Source organism: Solanum verrucosum, unplaced genomic scaffold (genome assembly GCF_900185275.1).
Source record: "Solanum verrucosum unplaced genomic scaffold, falcon-dt-bn FXZP01000170.1, whole genome shotgun sequence".
NCBI lineage: Eukaryota > Viridiplantae > Streptophyta > Magnoliopsida > Solanales > Solanaceae > Solanum > Solanum verrucosum.
In genome coordinates, this window is record NW_026020395.1 from 145811 (window position 1) to 166463 (window position 20653).

Sequence of the window (20653 nt, forward strand, 5' to 3'; positions counted from 1 at the left end):
CCATCCATCAACATTCTCAACCATGTTTATGTCGGTAATCATCGCCACAAAAGGTTCCTCGGTAACGTTTGCCTGAGGGTTAGGACCACGTTTTCGAAATCTGCAAAATCGAGCAATATGCCCACTCTTGCCACAAACAAAGCATGGTCCCTTGTCTTGAACTTGTTGATTTTGTGCTTGGTTATTTTCACCATTATTTTTCTTGGGAGGTCTACCATTATTTTTCTTGAATTTTTTTCTTCTTAGGCTTCAAAGAAGTATTTTTGTGAGTTTCAAGAGTAGCATTATTTGAAGTAATTAAATTTACCTTCGTTGTGATGTTGTTCTCTTCTGTTTGTAAAAGTGCATCTTGGCCCATTGCCTCTTCTTCCATGCGGATTTTCATTATCAAGGTTTCAAGAGAGGTTTCCTTTTGTTTGTGGCGCATAGTTTTTTGAAATTCCTTCCAAGAAGGTGGAAGTTTATCTACTATGCCACAAACAATAAGGTTATCTCCAATTTTTACCTCCTCGGACCTTAGCTCTCCAACAATCATTATAAAGTCTTGAGCTTGGTCTACCACTGATTTGTTGTCCACCATTTGGAAACGAAAAAATCTACTAGCCGCATATTTTTTCGCTCCAGCCTCTTCGGTATCATACTTACTCTGCAACGCTTTCCAAATTTTCTTTGCACTAGAGTAAGTTCTATCATAATAATCATAAAAATTATCAGATAGACAATTAAGAATATAATACCGACACTTATAGGAATCACCATCGTACTTTTCCACTTTCTCTAGATGAGAAATAGTTTCATCATCATTCATAGAGGTGATGTCTACTTTATTAGGAATCTTCTCAGTTAACACTTAAGAAACATTGAGAAGACTCAAGTAGAAAAGTACTTTACCCTTCAATCTCTTAAAATGGTTACCATTGAACCGAAATGGCTTGTTAAGGTCTCCCATCTTGACATCCGCGGTTTTTTCAATTGTTGCCATGGTGAATCTTCTTAAAATTGTTAGTGAAAACTTACAAGATAACAAAAATACAAGATTACAATTGAAAATAAAAATGAAGAAATAAATCTCTTAAGGCTGAAGCGCGGATATCTCGCTCTCTTTAAGGAGATTCAAGCCCACTGCAGCAAATGTTTTCACCGGTCCAGCAGTAGTCCTTCTTGACTTGTCCCCTCCAGGATACAACAACCTAATCACAAAATATAACTCAACAACTCTGGACAAGAGTTGAGTCCAACGCTCCACAAAAAGAAACATCTCCCTTCAACTAATAAGAACTCTCTTTTTGACAAACCTTATGCACTCTATATTTTCTTGTTGTATTGTATGTACCAAACCAAATGAAGACCACCACTATTTATACTAGAAGAAGTCTTCCTAACAATGAATAAGAAGATAATTGTGTAGTAAATAGTGAAGTTAATGGTCTTAGGAGTTACATAGGTTAGAAGGATAATGGAGGAATTAAGAATGGAATAATGAGAGGGGTAACCAATGTCTCTAACGTGCATTGGCACAACGGCCAACTTTCCAACGTTCACATAAATGTTTATCACAAAGGCTAATGCAATAATGCCTTTGGTTATTAATTATCCACTAAGGCACAAATGTTTATCCATTGCAAGCAATGATCTAGTAGATGCTCCAACGAATAGACAAATAAAAATAGTTAATGTGGCCATTCCAAGGTAGAATATAATATAATATTAAAATGCTGACCAACAACAACCATATCATCACTTTCATATTCACTGAATATTTCATCATTATTTTAATGTTCACGTAAAAAATTATGTAATATAATGCAAACAACTACTATAGATGGTGTTTTTGTAAAAGATAAAAGTTTGGTGTAAAATATCAATTTTTAAAAGATCCCAAATAATGAGATTTAGCCCAAATACTAGAAAAAACTAGTATTTGAAAATTTGAGATATTTGCCAAATAATGACAAATTGTATGGAGAAACACTATGTGCCAAATTTTCCCCCAAATACTACTTGGAAAACCTATGGCCAAACGGGTCCTTAATTTAGTTTCAATTATATTTCTACTGAATAGAATAAATTGTTCTTTTCTCACCTTCTCTTACATGGAGTTATTATTATTTTTAAATATATAAAAAGATGATTGAACATTTCAAACATAAAATTCCTTACAAAAGCAATGTTAAAAATAGGTAAAATTTGGGAGAGGACTAAAAGTGCATCAATATTACAAACATAAAGAATTATTAGTGTTCCATTTGAAAACTCAAGGATATCTTTGAGTTTTTAACTGACTATTTTGAAGAAAAAAAAATCAATAAAGTCCTAAACAAATTCTTTATAAAATTGACCAGAAAAATATGACCCCAGGAAAACTAATAAATGTAATTATATATTAATAAAATATTATTATAGAAGAAAAAGTAGTCATGTGTCAGATAAATTAATAATTTAAATTTATGATATGATAAGTTATATATCTATATTAATTATATTTCTTTATATTAATGGTATTCTTGCCACAACTACTTTGACTCTCAATAAATGAGTCATTTGCACATAGCAGCCGCTCACGAATATTGACATAAAAAAGACAATGACCATTAATTTAATGGTTATAAAAAATTTTGTTCTTTAAAAAAAAGTTAAAAAATTGGTCAAACATTTTTGTGGAACCAAGAAGACTTCAATTATTTTAGAAAAAAATCTTGATTGCTCCTGTAAATGATTTTTTTTTTTTAAAACTATTTTATAAAAATATTTGATAAGTTTGTCTAAAACCGTAAGTTTCTATATCTTGTAACTATATGTTTGATTTGCTTAGGAAATGTTTCAATAATTCTTTTGGCATAACTCTAATTTGCTTGCGTAGAAGGTCAATAAGTTGAATTATTGCAATGATATTTTTATTCTTTTATTCCTTATATAAGTTATCAGTCACTTTTTTTAAAATGAATGAATGGAATATGTTGCCAATAATGATCCTTAATTTTACAGTAAAATTTCCTAAAATAATTTTTATTATATACTTTAAAAGAAGTGGTGGTAAGCAACTGTTTAATTCCATAAACCATAGTGCTTTAAATTTCTTGATACATGAAAAAAAAAAAAAAATGAGTCTAATGATAGAATTGGAAAAAGTATACTTTTAGTCCCTGAATTATCGATAAATTTGATTTCAGACCTTGTAATATCTACTCTAGCATATTTAGTCTGTGATTTAATTAATTGTGTGCTTTTGGTCCTGCATTCTCTCAAATAAACACTTCTAGCTTTTTAAAAGTTTGGCCAAACATTCTATTAATCAATTAGGAAATGGTGTATAATGCTAAGCGACTTCAAAGGTTGTTCTAGGCACCTAAAGCCTTATGGATTGATTGTGGAGATTTAGGTGTGTCACGCCAACCATCTTCCAATTTCTGGATAATCATTCCCGGATAATGCTTGTCGCGGGGGTTAATCATATTTTCATGCATACTTCCTTGGTCGTCTCGAGTTGAGTCAAAAGCTTTGAGTGAAAGGCCCTTTTGACCATCTACTCTTTAATCAGTTGTTGTTGCAAGACGAGATTCTTTGTCTTGCTTGTAGTCCATAGGATTTTACTCTGGAAAAGCTCTTCCTTAGATGAATTATAACTTATACAAAGGATATTCATTGTAAGAAACAGTGCACTGAAAAAACCTATGCAATTCTTGCCAATCATAACAACCAAAAAGGCATATGTTGTGGTGAATTCGTGTTACTACTATAAAGTGATTTCCATAGTTCAATAGAGAAAAGAAAGAATAGCCTGTCAATTTCCTTTGCTTTATTATTAAACCTAAACAAAATTAAACTTTAACTCAATATTGTTCAATATCACTAATCTTCTATCATTAATATATATATATATATATAAATATCTTACTAAAACTCTGATAATTACAAGCAAAGTCTACACTAAAAGTTCCACAAAAAGTGGTACTTAATATTTAACTTCTAGTGAATGATCTCAGTACATGGAACTCTTAACTGTTACTTAGTATTACAACAACAAACCAACAAGTGCTCCAATGTGACATCTGAGATAATCAAAACTAGAAGAAAAAAACAACAACAATAGCTATAAAATGTCAATAAGGAAATACTGAATCAACTCAGCTTCCTGTTGCTGGACTACTAAGATGCCCCATCCGTTCAGCAAGATTTTCTACATTAACTCCGCTATTCCACCAATATCTATGGTTATCCCCTAATCTAATATCACACGCTAATTCGTTAATGCCTTTGTTTTCAACTTCTTGTGGCTCAGTGCAACCAGGCGTCTCTGTTAAGAACTGTTGCCAAAATACATCATTACCCGAGTTTGATACCAATTCAGATGTTTTAGTGGTCTTACCCTCAACCTGATTAACCTGATCAGATGGCTTAAGTTGACATTCTAAATTGACATAAATTGATGAAATGACAGGACTAAAAGGTCCTCCTCCTAACTCGGAGGAGGATGGTGAATGATCGATAGGAGAGTTTCGTTTGCCAGAATCATCAGATGAGGTATCCATTTCCCGTATAACAATTGGGGAAGGTAAAGGTTGTGTATGGTCAAAATCACATATTTGATCTTCTGTTGGATTCATTCGAATACCATACAGAAAACGCTCCCAAAAATTGATTGAAGAATCCAACTTTTTAACCATTTCCAAGTCCAATTTTGGTGCAACTACAGAGTTAGTAGCTGCATTTTCCTCCTCAGTTAAGTAATTCGATACTAACAACCGTCTCTTCTTACTGTTATTATTCGCGCATTGAATAAAATCAGATGAAAATCCAGGTCTTTGTAGTAATTGAGCTAAAAGAGAAATCAATTTCCCCTGTCTATGAGCAACGTTATGTAAACGTTGCTCCATAGACTTAATTCCACTTTCATATTCCATATTAAATTTCTCTTGATTCTCCGCAGATGACTGAAGCATACTGTTTTCTCTCTTCAGCCTCTCAATTTCATCTTCATACTCATGTCTCTCCGAATCCGTCAATGGAGCCACTGATTGCCCTGTTGCAGAGTGGCTATGGATCGGCTTTCGTCTGTAAATATTCTTCAACAAATGCCTCTGCCCTCTTAAAAACTCCTCGTTCGCAAACTCCCATTGTTCAGGATCAACCTTTCTAAACCCCTATAGAACAAAAAAATAAATAAATACCGTCAAATAACAAATCAAAACAGAAAGTTTCATATCTCAACTATCTATATTTCGATAAACATTTGGTGATAATTCAATCGAGATATTTATGAAATGAATGAACGGTTTACTTACATAAGTATTAAGTTGTCTGATAAAACTGGAGAAATTGTTATGCTTAAAGTATTTCGGAAGCAAGTCTCTAGCGAACTCAGGTGGATTCCAAACAACGAAGCTACGTCCGTTATGGTTCCATGAAACAACAGGATCAGTATACGCATCATCAACTAATTCATAAGTCTTCAACAAAAAAGGCGCCGGAGAAGAAGAACTTGATCGTTCATTACAATTATCCATAACTATGCTTACCATGTACACTCGTGCACTATTTTTTTTTTTTTAAGGATTAGATAAAATCTAGTGTGAATTGCGAAGATTATAAATTTGAGTTTGAATGAGAAAGGGGAAGAAAATGATAAAAGAAGATTTAGATGAGAAAAGACAGGGTATGGAAGAAATTGAAAAGGAAATAAGTGTATATAAAAAGGGGAAAGGAGAAATACAGTGTTTCTTCATTATTCAGCTTGACTGAGAGAGGGTAGAAGACTTGACTTTGAATGTGGATTGTTGAACAAGTTGGGGGAGAGTGGAAAATTTTTAGTTTGTGTATTTCCCTTTTTGTCCAAGTATATACTCCTTTCGTACCATTTTATATGTCATCTATTTCTATAAATAGTTGAACCACAATACTTGTCATTTTATAAAATTTATGAATAAACTACTATATTTTGCCTATTATACCCTTGATAGAATTGTTAATTAATCTTGTCATTTATTAGTAATAAAATTGACTTAAGAAAATATTAAATAAGGGTAGAAGGGTAAAGTTACATAATTTTTTAATGCAAGTGCAAAGTAAAAAGGTGATATATGAAGTAGGACGGAGGGAGTATGAAATTATTTTCGTTTTTCGAGATTTAAATTATAAAAATAAAAGAAATTAGTATTTTTTGTATAAATTTTAAATACTTAATCTTAATTTTTTTTTCTTTAAAAAAGAGAATTGTTCTAATTCATTTTGATTTTGAAGATTAGTTAAATTAACCGTCGAGAAGAAAATTATATCACATAAATTAAAACAATTGTGAGAGTGATTTTTACTACCTATGTTTCGAATTATTTGTCTTTCTTTTCTTTTTAGCACGTTCAAGAAGAATGTTTTATTCTTCTTCATATTTTGATATATAATTTTCAATTAATTTTTCACATGATATGTTTAAGTAGTTTTTAATTATAAAGCACTTTTTTACTGTTGAAAGTGTTTGAAAAAGGACAAAAAATACTTTTAAACACACACTTTTATGCCAAAAAAGTGTTAAAATAAATTAAAAGTCAAAAGTTGGATATGATTAACTAATGATTTTTAGTTTTTAACTTATAAGTTACTTAGGGAAAGTTAATTCAAACACCCTCAAGTAACATTTTAATATGTTCTATAGATTTTTAGCTTAAAGTTATACAATTCTAAAAAAAAAAATCAAATTAGAATCAAATAAATAAATCGAAACACAAACAAATTATTATGGCATGGAATATTCAACGGTCTTTTAGTTAATTTTTCTTTTGACTATAATTTGGTTCGCTTTCAGCGTTCCAAGTTTGAAGAGATAATAAAGAGAGAGTAGAATAGTGAAGTCAGAGGTATCATCATTTATGACTTCTTCTATTTTCTTTAATTTTAATTAAAACAGAGGCTGCCATTTTGACTGGCTGTTCTTCTGTTTCCCTTCTAATAATTATTTTTTTATTATTATTATTATTAATAGAGTGCACTACCCCACTTCTCATATATTTTAGAATCGTTTTTTGTTTACATTTCATGGAGATCTGAATTTAATATGTTTATATCTCAATCATTATTTCACAAAGAGATGCCAACCTGTAATCACATGAGAAATGAATATAATTTTTAGGCATAATTCATAAATATGTTGTTTAACTTAGTTTCATCTAATATATATGTTCTTCAATTTTGAATTTGTACAAGTAGACTTTTAAACTTGTCTAGAGTTAAAATAAGTGGATGCACACTCATGAAATATTCACAAAGAAATCAAGTCCAAATCATCATAATTCGAGAAATACATCATTAACAGTCTTAAATCAAGGGAGGAACAAAATTGTACTAGCTATTTATCAATAAAATATTCATGTTTCTTAAAAAAAAAGAAGTAGACACATACGCCTTACGTGATAGTTCACATCATACACGATATTTTACGTGGAGTCCTAGATGTATTAAATGTGTGTGTCTAGTGTCTACTTGTTCAACTTTATACAAATTTAAATGTTACAATTGTATACTCAAAAATGAAGGGCATAAATACTAGATAAGATCAAGTTAAAAAATATATAATACATGAATGTGTTGTTCAACTTGGGTTCAGCTGACATCTATGCCCTCTAATTTTGAGTGTGCACAAGTAGACACTTAAACATGTATAAAATTGAACAAACAAATACATTCCTCTGGTGTAGCGTCCTACATGACATTTTTTTGTCTTAAGTGGCGTCCCTATGTGTATTATGACACGTAGGACAAATGTGCATATTTGTTCAATTTTATACAAATTTAAGTGTCTATTTGTGCATATCCAAATTTAAGTGTCTACTTATGCATATCCAAATTTTAAAAAAATATAAATATTTGGTGAAATCAAGTTAAACAACACATTAATGAGTTTGTAGAAATTACTTGAAAAAGAAATAACACTCTGTATTGTGTGAGCATGGAAAACGCGAAAAATACAAGGACATGAGCTTATATAGAAATGAAAAGAACAAAATAAATCATTTGCATTGCGTAATAAATAAATGAAGCCTTTTTTCGTAACAAAATTTTTAAAAAAAGGAATATTATTTAAAGACTAGCCATATGCAAACTTTTCGATAAGATACTATTTTCGATTTCTAATAAGGTGTTTCATTTTATTAAGAGAAAAAAACAAAGAATTAACATTAGATGATTAGTGTTAATAATTTAATTAAGCATGCATGTTAGTACTTACTACTTAGATTATGAAATTATAGTGTATGTGGCAAACAGGTTAGTGGATATTCACTATAGAATATTAGGACTCTAATTATTCCTCTTAGATGAAAATTCAAAGTTTTCTACATGCTATGTATCCTTAATTTTCTATTTTTTGTGTCTTTTTATTGCATTAGTTAAGCCGACAACATTGTCTTTTAATCTTATCATTTAGTCTACTAACCAAATGAAATCACTTTTAATAATAATTAATATACTCATCCGGTCCCACATTTTATGAGATTATGAGGTGATAAATCGAACTCTCATCAACAAAGTGAAAATTCAGATAGTCATTAAAATCTTCCTTTCAATTTATTTGACATTTTGTAAAATCAAGATAAAATTAATTATTTTTATCTTATTTTATTTATAGTATTAAATATTTTTAAAATAAATTAGATTAATCTTATTATTAAATAAAGTGCAAGTATTGAAGAGAGTTATGGGTCAAATAATAAAATTATTTTTTATTTATGAATTTTTTAAAGAACACATAAATGCTAACTAATATGAGACGAAAGTGAATATTAATTAAAATCTAATGAAATTCTCCATAGAACAAATAGCTGAATTATTTTATGCTGAACAACTTCGTTATCGTAATTAATGACGTAACGTAATTAAAAAATTGGGTCAATGTTATTATTTGATCAACTTTTTGTCATCATGTGATTATTTTTTTCTTGGTCGTTACCCTTCTAATCTAATTTAATTAATAACAGTATTATCTACTCTTTGTTTTTCTTTTTCTTTTTTCTTACAACTTGTTATACTATTTTTAAACAAGCTTCTTGATAATAAGATGACCAGGAATTTATTATTATGGCACTAGACTATGCCACGTGTATGAAGTTGGTCTTCAAGTATATTTTTCACTTGTTACATGACTTATTATATCCCCCTATTATAAGAACCTCAAATAATTTGATTGACACAGTGGATATTACAAGCAGAGTCCTCGTTAATTTATATGATGTAATTTGAATTGAAATTTAAATAAGAATAAATAATTTTTTAAATTGTAATATAACCGTGTCATAATATTTATGTTATAAATTTTTTGTGATTGTGATCTTCACGTTAAAGGTATATTAGGAAACACAAAAGTGTTATCTAGGAATGAGAAAACATAAACTTAATTTCACTATTGACAACAAAGATTTTTTTCATTGTGAATCATTGAAAAAATTATGTTATAAATATTTTTTTTCCTATTCATTTTTCACTAAAAATATATGGTGGAAAATAAATTTTCACTAAAATAGTGAAAGTTTCATAATTTTTTTTTTGTTTAAAAATATTCTTATTTTATCTTTTGTCACCTATTTAATTAAAATAGTGTGAAATTAACCATGGATATTTTTAATGAAAAATAGTGATTTTTTTTATAGCGAGTCTTTTCAAATTTTAAAGTGTATCATTCTTTTTAGAACAAACTTTAGAAAAATGTATCTTAGTAGAATAGAGTAAGCTAGCATTTGACAATAGATTTTGGAAATAATTTTTAAAAAATTATCTTCAAATATGTGTTTGTTCATAAAAATTCAAATATTTTCGAGTTTCCAAAATATTGCTGCAAGTGCCAATAGTATCTAATCTGATTGCCGATATTTGTGGAATGAAAGATCTTTTCCACCAAAAAAGTTTACTTCACACTAAAAAAAAAAAATCTACACGTCATCAATCATCAGTCATCACCATATCCAAATTCCTTTTTTATCTTAAATTTCACCAAAAAAAAAATCTACACGTCATCAATCATCAGTCATCACCATATCCAAATTCCTTTTTTATCTTAAATTTCACCAGCTTAAAGAGCATTTGTATCTATTCAATATTCACATAGCAAGTAGAGAAACACTTTCTGTATTATATTCACTCTGTTTGGAGCAATGGAGAGTCAAATTGTAAGGCGAAGAGTTAACATGATTACTGCGCATTTAACTGCACATGATGATATTTCCGCCTCCGCTACTCATCTCTTTCCTATGGTAATTTCTTTCTGTGTCTGTACTCATAGTAATGTTAGCAGGTGCGGAGTTACAGATTCGATAGAACTAAGTAGCTTTGGCCAAGATTCCCTATTTATGTCTAAAATTTCACTTAATATGTACGAATAGTAGTTTATTAAAAGTAAGGTCAAAGGTGTCTTATTGAAAATTCAGAACTTCTGCATGGTAGGACTTGTCACGAGCTAATTCGAAAATAAAAGTTGTGTTTTAAGTGATAGAACTATTCATTTCCCCTGTTCTTTTAACTATCTCTCTGTCCTTTGATCAATTCAGCACTTAATCTTTTTTAATTTTAGTTTTTGAGTTACGAAAAATGTAAGAACTCTATTGATATGTGTTCATTTGCTTATGTAATATTTGGATTTTCACTTGCTTTAATATCTAGAGCTGTAGCAGTAGCTTGAATTCTGCATTTCCGAGGTATGACAACAGAATGAACTATGCACGACAAAGTTCCAGTTCTCAAGCTTGTTTCATGAGGCCTAATTCAAGTGAACAGGTCTGTGAATTAGTAATAGAATTGTCATTACTTAGTTTCAATGAGTTTGAGATATTCGTTTTGCAGTGTTATCTTTTTTCATTTTCTTGCTTTGGGGCAGGGAAGCTGTACTGAATCCGCCTCGTCTTTCAAGGCTAACGATTATGCCAAAAAGAGTTCTCGCGCCTTTGAAGGACCAATGTTTTCTAGACCTGCAAATAATACTACACAAGATTGCAAACACAATGGAACTGCTGAAGAAGCTCCTAAATTTGCTAGGCCACGTACAAGGACTGACGAAGCACCTCATTTCCAATTGAAAGAAAGAAGAAATGAACTTGAATCTAACGGTAAACATATGCTTAACTTTGATTGGCATTTTTTTGTTGTTGCTGGAATTAATAATGTATTGCAGTAGTGACTTTTGATCGCGTAATTGAGAGGTACATACTCTTCGGAATGTTGAAAAATTCCCTTTTGTTTTTGCTAATACAGGGAGTGAATGGTCTCCTAGGATGGATGTTGCAGAATCTGGAAGCATGTACGTTGTATCTATAGAACTTCCCGGTGTCAATATAAGTGATATAAAGGTAGAAGTCAGTGACAAAAGGTAAATAAAATACAACTATCCTTTAGTCTTTTGTTCCACAATCTGGAGTTGATTTCTAGTATAGGCACTCAACTAATAGCTTTGTCAAGGAAAATTGGAATCAAGAAGGGTGACTTTCGAGATAATAACGTGAGATCAGCATGTGTTATAAAGTTCCATCTTATGCAATGATGAGTTCAATTTGTGTTGGTCTAATAGACGAGTGTTGTGTCCTTGACAGCTTAATAGTTTCTGGAAATCGTTCAACTCAGTGTAAACTGGCATCATACTTGAATGGCTTGGTATCAGCCTATCACAAAAAGGAGATTGTTCAGGGACCATACCGAGTTTTCTGGCCTCTTCCAAGTAATGCTAATAAAGATCGCGTCTCTGCTGAGTTTGTGTAAGTTCTCAATCTTTGTAATCGTTTACCTATATATCATCATGCTTAATGTTTTTAGTCAAGACAAACACTTCATTACATACAAACTTCTGAAATTTCATGTGTAAAATAATGCAGGGACGGACTTTTACAGATTGCAATCCCGAAACTTTGAGAAACATGGCAATCAATCAAGGCAAATATATACGTGTAAAATATATACTCGCAACAGAAGTTACCATACAACTTGAACGATGTATAAGTATTCGCACGCTTTTTAATGGACACTAGTGTAAATCACCATTGATTATGAGCTATACTTGTAATGCTACATTAGTAGCCATATAAGAGTATATACATAAATGTTCATGTCATGAGTGTTCAAGTTATATATATGGGGAAAAAGACCAAATTTATATATGAACTATGTGAAATGATCTAACTTTCTTCGGACTCTCCAAAATGTTGCCATACCCGTGTCAGATTCTCCAAAAAGGCACTACTTTTGGAGTACCCTTCACGTACCTATTGATATTTTTAAAGAGTCCGAGCAACATAGCCTTGTCTTATCTCCAATTTCTCTGTTTTGCACCAGAAACAACCACGTGGACGAATAATACTAAACCTTTACTTGATCAACGCCCGTTTTTCTTTCCCAAGTTTCTCTGCCGTCCCTTCTTGACTACTTAGTAGCATTTTATAAAAGTTCATTTTCAGCCATTAATAGTATAGAGTGAGTCATTTTTTGTCTACTCTTTATGTCATTCTCTTTGTGACTTTTCCATGTTTAAAAGTCAGTCCACTCTAAAACAAGTATAAAACAAGGAAAACTTCAACATAATCTCATCACCAAAAGACACTCTCCAGTCTCCATGAATGCTTCAAATCTATTGTTGATCAGTGCAACAACAGCACTAGCAATTATCTCAGTAGTTTTTGCATTTGACAACGAAAATGTTTTGAAACCACCTCATATACCAGGCTCCCAAAATCTCCTCACAAATTCCGAAATCATTCATTTGAAAGGAGCAGTTGGACCGGAGAGTATTGCTTTCAATCCAAACGGAGAAGGCCCCTATACAGGAGTTGCCGATGGACGAGTTCTCAAGTGGAAAGGATCATATTGGTCTGATTTTGCAGTTACCTCTTCTCATAGGAAGAATTGTACCCTGCCATTTGCTCCTGAATTGGAGCATATATGTGGAAGGCCATTAGGCTTACGATTCGATACCAAAACAGGGGATTTATACATTGCTGATGCCTATTTCGGGGTCCAAGTTGTTGGACCAAAAGGAGGACTAGCTACACCATTAGTCCAAAAATTCGATGGTAAGCCTCTCGTCTTCACAAATGACATTGATATTGATGATCATGACGATGTGATTTACTTCACGGAAACAAGCACAAGATACCAACGCAGGCAATTCTTCGCCTCTCTTTTAAGTGGAGATAAGACAGGCATGCTAATGAAATATGTTAAATCCACACAACAAACCAAAATTTTAATAAGAGGCCTTGCTTTTGCAAATGGTGTAGCTCTGAGCAAAAACAAGTCCTTCGTGCTCGTAGCTGAAACTTCTACCGGTAGAATTTTCAGATATTGGCTAAAAGGTCCTTACAAGGGAAAACATGATACATTTGCTGAGTTACCGGGATTTCCAGACAACATCAGAATGAATTCGAAAGGAGAATTTTGGGTTGCTCTGCATGCTAAGAGATCAGTATTTGCACAATTGAGTGTTTCGGATTTAGAGCTCGGGAAGGCATTGTTGAAGCTCCCGATCACCGCGCAACAACTTGACAACTTGTTAGCCGGAGGGCAGCCACACGCTACCGCAATCAAGCTAAGCGAAGACGGGCAAGTTTTGGAGGTTTTAGAAGATGTTGAAGGCAAGACATTGAGGTCGATTAGTGAAGTTCAAGAGAAACAGGGCAAGTTGTGGTTTGGTTCTGTTTTGATGCCCTTTTTGGGCGTTTATGGATTATAAGTTCTAGTTATATATACCGTTTGGGTATGAAATTTTATTTTACGAGAATATATAGACTACCTAAAGATCGTCCTACGAGTAATTTTAGTTAAATACAAGTCAAAGTTATGTCAATTCCAAGCTTCTAATATGATGATAAATGTTCCTTATTTTCCAATTGGTTGGAACTTCGAAGCCACTTGTATAAACTATAGTATAAATTATGAAAACATATCGTCTAGGTAAAATTCACAAATAACCAAGATTGCTATTTGAAAATAAGTTACGTCAAGACTAATCAACTAATCAAGATTAGTCATTTTTCATACTGGAATAATTTTTATAAGTTTAAATTTTTAAAAATTAAATCCTCATATTTTCTGACAGTGACGGCAATTATCAGATCCAATGACACCGCTTGATAGATTCCTAATGCAATAATTTAGAGAATAAACTATTTTTTATTTACATATAAAAATTTAAAAAATTATAAAAAAACATATAAAATTAATTTATAAAGGACTTTAAAATAAATTGCCTTCATTTTCTGTCTACACTATTTCATTATTATATTAAAATTACATAAACATACAATACGCGATATATTTTACTTATTATTTGGGAACGTGCCTTACTATAATTAACTACACTTCGTAAATATTTGCTCCATTTATTTTTATTTCTCACATTTTAATTTGGCACCTACATTTAAAAATAAAATTGACATTACTATATCTCACACTATTCTTATAAATTAATGTTTAATATTAGGTTTTAGAAACTAATTTGATAATAAGTAATTAATACTAAGAGTAAAACATGAAAAAAATTAATTCTATTTTCTTAATATATAATATAAAAATAAAAATATTTTTTGAAATAATAGATAAGTAAAAATGAACTAGAGAATACTAATGAAAAGTATATTTATGACACAATATCATCACCTACTTTTGTTCTTAAATTTGAGCAAACATGCAATTTTTGTTACTTAATAGTCATTCGTTCATTTTTATTTGTCTATTATTTCAAAAATAGATTTTCACTTTCAGTTTTCAATTTTAACATATCAAGAAAAATAATTATTCATTTTCATATTTTATCATTAGCATTAGTTAATTAATTCCAAAATCTGATACTAAACATCAATTAATAATAAGAATAGCATAACAAACTAGCCATGTCAATAATTATTTTATTAACAATCATATCAAATCCAAATATAATAAATAAACATAAAAAAAAAGTATTAAATGATAAATTTTTGGCACAATAAAAACCGTAAATTTAAATTCCCCTTGTATGTAAATCTCATGATTATGAACAGGTATAAAAAGCAAAATAAACCGCCAATTTAAGTCCGAATATTCAGCAATTAATGAACGTGGTCATTAAAATAATAAAATCTCCCTTTTTCTCATTTTCATTTTTTCTTCTTCTTCTTCTTCTTCTTCTCATCACAATTAAATTAAACAAATGACTCAGTAAATTATTAATTAATTTCATCACAAATCTCACCCTTTAAATCCTCCTTCACCTACATTATACCTTACAACATAACTATCCCATTTTCCCTTTTCTTTTTTTCTTCTCCATACCATGAAAAATCCTCTAATAAATTTTCATAATTGCTTCTTCATAATCAACATTATTTTGTTTATCAATAATGTTGATTTTCTAGTAGAAGCAAAACATAACAAGCTACTACACCCTCCCTTCAAAAAATTGGGTGCAAATTGTGATTTATATGATGGAAAATGGGTTATAGATTATAATTATCCACTTTATAATGCCAAAAATTGTCCATTTTTACTTCAACAATTTGATTGTGTAAAGAATGGTAGACCAGATAAAGCATATCTCAAGTATAGATGGCAACCCACAGATTGTAACTTAACCAGGTAATAAATTGCTTCTATCTTTTTTATCAATGTTTTTCTTATTAACTGTTATGCTTTCTTTCGAAAACGTCTCTTTACCTCTATAAAATAGCAATAAGGTTTATGTACACTATATCTTCTCCATATCGTACTTGATGAAATTTTACTGAATATATTATTATTCTTATTGCTGAAATATAGATAGATATAGAGGTGGGGATTTTTTTGATCGAATTGCATCATTTCGTATGTATCGAAAGTTGATTGATGACAAGTGGCTGATAAAAGTTATTCATACTTAAAATCCAATGCTTATGGTGAGGGTTGAGGCGGGGAAGTTAGAAATTTCGTTAAAAGAGTTTTTAAGTATAAATATGTATATTGTTTTTATATATGTATAGTATAATTTTTTAACAAAAATCAATTGACATTCTTTTATTGTATATGGCTGAGTCACTAGGTGGAGACATAAGTTTCCGAATTTTATGTATAGCTTATTAGTGGACGTTTGATCATGTTTTATTGTGAAATTTGAAAAAATATAATTTTTATTTTCAAAGTTGAAAATGATATTTTGGTAATTGAAATTGTGCTTAATTATGGATATGAATTAGAGTTGTTTTTCACTTTTTTATGAGTGAAAAAAGTGAAAAAATACTTTTTGTTATTTTTTGAACTCTATTTTTCACACTCAAGTTGAATTTCAGATGTTTATAGTTAAATGTGCTTTCCAAAGTTCAACTCTAGAAAAAAGAAGTGAAACAATTTCATAGACAAAGAACTTGTACCTAAGTTTTTACCTTATCGTTAAACGTTCGATTCCCCATGCCCTCATTTTTTTAAAAAAAATTCTCACCATTTCTTCAATCTCCTATCTAATATATTTTTTAAAAAAATAAATAAATATAGAACATATGGAGAAACTTGTCTCATCTATATCGTGCTTCGTAAATATTCGATTATCTAGGTGAACATGTTTTGCTTGATAATTGAATTATTTATTTTCGTGCATTCTGTTTTTTGCCATTTACGTAGTTAGTACTCCTATGTCCGACCTACAAACCAAAAGGTTCCTTTCTACTTATTTGTCTCAAGTCTCAACTTAATATAACATAATTCAAAATTTCAAAGAATTAAACAAAAAAAAATCGTCTTTTAAATTGTTAATTCTTGTGAATTATAGTATTTTTATATAATTTTAAATATATAAATTATTTTTAATTTTTTTTTAAAATTATATGACTAAATGCACAATCAAAATAAAATAAAAAATTCTTAAAATTCAAACAAATCATATAAATTGAAACGAAGCAATTAATTGAGATTCCTTGACGAATTACTAATCTAACAAATGCAGTATTCTCGCCTACGTTGAGTATTAATTGCACCAACTCGTGATCTCGTGAAATCATTTATTATTAGAAATTTAAGTCATTTAATTAAATATATCATTAATATAAATAATTTTATATTATCTTGTGTCATTTCACATGTTATATAACTTGTAACAATTAACAAATTAACTTGTTTTATTTTCAAGTTTCCACTTTTATATTTTCAAAATGTATATTTTTAGGAATTTTTTCATCATCTATTAAAATAACCATAAAAATATATATCTTTTATATATTTAATTAGCCATTATAATTATTTTGAACAAGCGATTAAATGTGTTAAAAGTCCCTTTTAAAAAAAATGGGAAAATAACTTAAATATGCACCAACACATAAACTTTTTGAAAAATGTATAATATATGTACAATTTGTGTTAATATATATATACTGGCTAACCACTATAAATATTTACGACGAATATATAACTTTTCCCTCTTTATTTTGTTATATGTCTTTCCATGAAACATTAGTAAAAATATTTTCTTAAAATATATTTATATTGGCTAACGACTATAAATATTTTCGGCGAGCTGAGTGACCAAATATGTAACTTTTCCATATATATATATGTCTGTCTTTCCATGAAAATATTACCAGTAATTTTTTTTTCTTGAGTTTAATTTTTGTATATACACATAGGTGGGATGGAAATGACTTTATGAGGAGAATTAAAAAGAAGAAGGTATTATTCGTGGGAGATTCATTGAGCTTGAATCAATGGCAATCTTTGGCTTGCATGCTTCATTCTGCCTTTCCAAGTCTTAATTACTCTGTCACCAGAAATGGACCACTCATGTCAACCTTTTCAATACCCGTAAGTGAATTCAGAATTTAAATTTAATGATTTCGTAATAAATATGATTTGTTAAGTGTATACTATTCTTCTTCATTGCTTTCGTTTTCTTCATTTGAGTTTGATGCACTTGAGCGGAGGGTTTATCGAGAACAACCTCTCTACCTCCTTGAGATAGTGATAAGGTTGGCGTAGTGAGATTTTACTGAATATGTTATTGTTAGTATATAGTATTATTATTTGACAAATGATGATAGTTATTAATAAATGGTAAATTAACTAGAAAATAAGTGAGTAAATTATTATAAATTTAACACAATACAGACAATGATGCAAATTTAACATATAATATGTGTAATTAAATGATTTGACACATAATAATTGGATAAATTGTGAAGATTCTCATTTATTTATTTTATATAAAAAAAGAAATTTTCCCATGTATTGGGGGGAGTTGAATTTATGAGAGGAAGGTACATGAAAGGGACTTGACCTTACCTCATAAAGTGCAACGCAAGATAAAAATTGTGAAGATTCAAAAAAATAAATATTATTAATTTATTTGTATTAAGTAATTGAATTAATAATATTGTAACAATTTTTTTTTTTTGTTATTGGGTTATCAATTTGGGAGTACAGATGAATCAAAAAATTTATATTTCAATTAATCAAATGTTAAATATGTACCACAAGGATCAATATCGAAATTTATTGATACTTTAAGGACTAATACTGTAAAATTTCAAGATATACACATATAACTGATTCGTGCTAAAAAAATAGTAGATTCAATTGAGCCTGTTAATTAACTCGCTCTAAATCCGTCACTAACAAATCATTTATCATCCTCTTTTGCGCTTAATTTCTCACATTTGTCTTTTAATATTGTCAATGTCAAATTGATATAGTTATAATAATCTCTCAAATGATGTTTTTTTTTAAATTATTATTATATTGTTGAATTTATGTAGTCAAAGCAAGTGAGATTGAGTTATGTGAGAAATGCATTGCTGGTAGACATAGTGAAGGAGAAATCAAAAAGAGTACTAAAGTTGGACTCAGTTGCAACTTCTTCAAAGCTGTGGACTGGTTATGACATTTTGATATTTGATACTTGGCATTGGTGGCTTCATACTGGAAGAAAACAACCGTAAGTTTTATTTTTATGAAAAAATATTAGAGATTTGATGTCTAAATTGAGAACAACATATTAGTGTGATTTCATAAAACAAGTCTCAAAAAGGTAGAATATACGCAAATCAAAAAATTGATAGAATATCGATAGACAGGGTGGGTCCAAAAATTTGAGAGAAAATCGACTGTCTGACATTTTCTTTTGGAAAAAAAGTCTGAAATATATTCGAACTTTGATCGAAATTGTTGTGACAATACCGAACTTTGGAAAGGACCTTTTACCCCCTACACTATTTAATAGTGTATTTTAAAGGTATATATGTGTCCACGTGGACATCATAAATATTGCATCATTATAAATAGTAATGTGTCCACGTGGACACATATATACCTTTAAAATACACTATTAAATAGTGCAGGAGGTAAAAGGTCCTCCATAAAGTTTGGTATCGTATCAACAATTTCAGCCAAAGTTAGAGTATTTTTTAGCCCCTTTTCCCTTTTTTTTTAAAAAAACTAATAAAAAATTGACGGATGTTTGTAAATTTATTTTCACGCAAAAATTATAATTTTTCAAATAGTTTTTTATTTTTTAAAAAAACCGATGCATTCCCTAGTTTTTTTTTTTTTCATAAACTGACAGAGTTGGTTGTCCTTGGTTTGAAGTTTTAACTGACCCTGTCAAAACTGACGATGCATAATTCATCGATTTAGCAAAACGGACCATATCCGTCGGTTTTAGCTTGACTTTGACCCAATTTTTAACAGTGAACCTTACTTCTACCTTTGTGAGGTAAAGAGGTTGATTTAGAAAAATTAATGTCAGAATTGAGAACGAAAATTATATTAGTTGATTGTGGCCTACTTTGAACCCCTTCATTATTATCGGGATGGAGACTTAGAGAGAATATGATAATCCTCATAATTCATATCAAAATCTATATGATTGACCTCCTTGAGCCGAGGGTCATTCAGAAACAACATCTCTATCTTTACGAGATAATAATGATAAGCTCAGTGTACAATCTAACACTCTACCCTCTCCAGATCCCACTTGATGCAATTTCAATGAATATGTTATTGTTGTTCACCCTAGTTCGTATTCTATACAAATTATATATTCTACTAAACTTGACACTAATTTTGCAGATGGGATTTGATTCGCGATGGAAAAGTCCTACATCAAGATATGGATCGTTTAAAAGCTTATGAAAAAGCCTTGATAACATGGGGTAAATGGATTTCCAACAACATTAATTTCAAGAAAACTAAGGTCTTTTTTCAAGGCATCTCCCCTGATCATCGCAAGTAAGATTTCAGTTAAAATTCGTGTCTAATCAAATAATGTCATATGAATTACAACGTATATACTAATTCATGTATTTTTTTACAGTGGCACCCAATGGGGTAAAAAACCCAACCAAATGCAATGCAAAGGGGAACAAAATCCAGTAAAAAAACTAAGTTATTTAGGAGGTGAAGATGAAGCAGACATATTATTGGGGAAAATTTTGAGCAAAACAAGAAAGCCAATACATATGTTGAAACTCAACAAAATGTCACAATATAGAGTTGATGGTCATCCTTCTATTTATGGAAACCCTAGATATAAAGGCATGGATTGTACACATTGGTGTTTACCTGGTGTACCTGATACTTGGAATCAACTTCTTTATGCCAATCTCATTTAAATTGACAAAAAAAAACATTATTATATCACCAAACATTTGAAAGAAATGACAAAAATCATATTACAAATGTTTGTTACTACTTACTACTATAG

General features: G+C 30.1%; 4 protein-coding genes across 4 annotated transcripts in view; 3 read left to right on the plus strand and 1 right to left on the minus strand.

Moving 5' to 3' along the window:
- Positions 1-4091: 4091 nt before the first annotated feature.
- Positions 4092-5639, minus strand: LOC125839286 (heat stress transcription factor A-4c-like). The gene is made up of 2 exons (XM_049518265.1): positions 5283-5639; positions 4092-5141 (listed from the first exon to the last, which is right to left on the minus strand). The coding sequence occupies exons 1-2, from the start codon at positions 5517-5519 to the stop codon at positions 4125-4127; spliced, it is 1254 nt and encodes a 417-aa protein (XP_049374222.1). The 5' UTR covers positions 5520-5639; the 3' UTR covers positions 4092-4124.
- A 4421-nt stretch (positions 5640-10060) lies between these two features.
- The window catches only part of LOC125839291 (uncharacterized), a 44285-nt gene continuing 33692 nt past the window's right edge, over positions 10061-20653 (plus strand). Inside the window, exons 1-6 of the mRNA XM_049518270.1 lie at positions 10061-10232; positions 10639-10752; positions 10853-11081; positions 11227-11341; positions 11562-11723; positions 11841-11884. Of these exons, the coding sequence (XP_049374227.1) occupies positions 10134-10232; positions 10639-10752; positions 10853-11081; positions 11227-11341; positions 11562-11723; positions 11841-11877 (756 nt within the window). The 5' untranslated portion in view covers positions 10061-10133 and the 3' untranslated portion in view covers positions 11878-11884. The remainder of the gene's footprint in view (positions 10233-10638; positions 10753-10852; positions 11082-11226; positions 11342-11561; positions 11724-11840; positions 11885-20653) is intronic.
- Positions 12575-13690, plus strand: LOC125839287 (protein STRICTOSIDINE SYNTHASE-LIKE 10-like). Its single transcript, XM_049518266.1, has one exon. The coding sequence runs from the start codon at positions 12575-12577 to the stop codon at positions 13688-13690; it is 1116 nt and encodes a 371-aa protein (XP_049374223.1).
- Positions 15269-20586, plus strand: LOC125839289 (protein trichome birefringence-like 43). Its single transcript, XM_049518268.1, has 5 exons — positions 15269-15570; positions 17583-17757; positions 18708-18886; positions 20020-20178; positions 20264-20586. The coding sequence occupies exons 1-5, from the start codon at positions 15269-15271 to the stop codon at positions 20559-20561; spliced, it is 1113 nt and encodes a 370-aa protein (XP_049374225.1). The 3' UTR covers positions 20562-20586.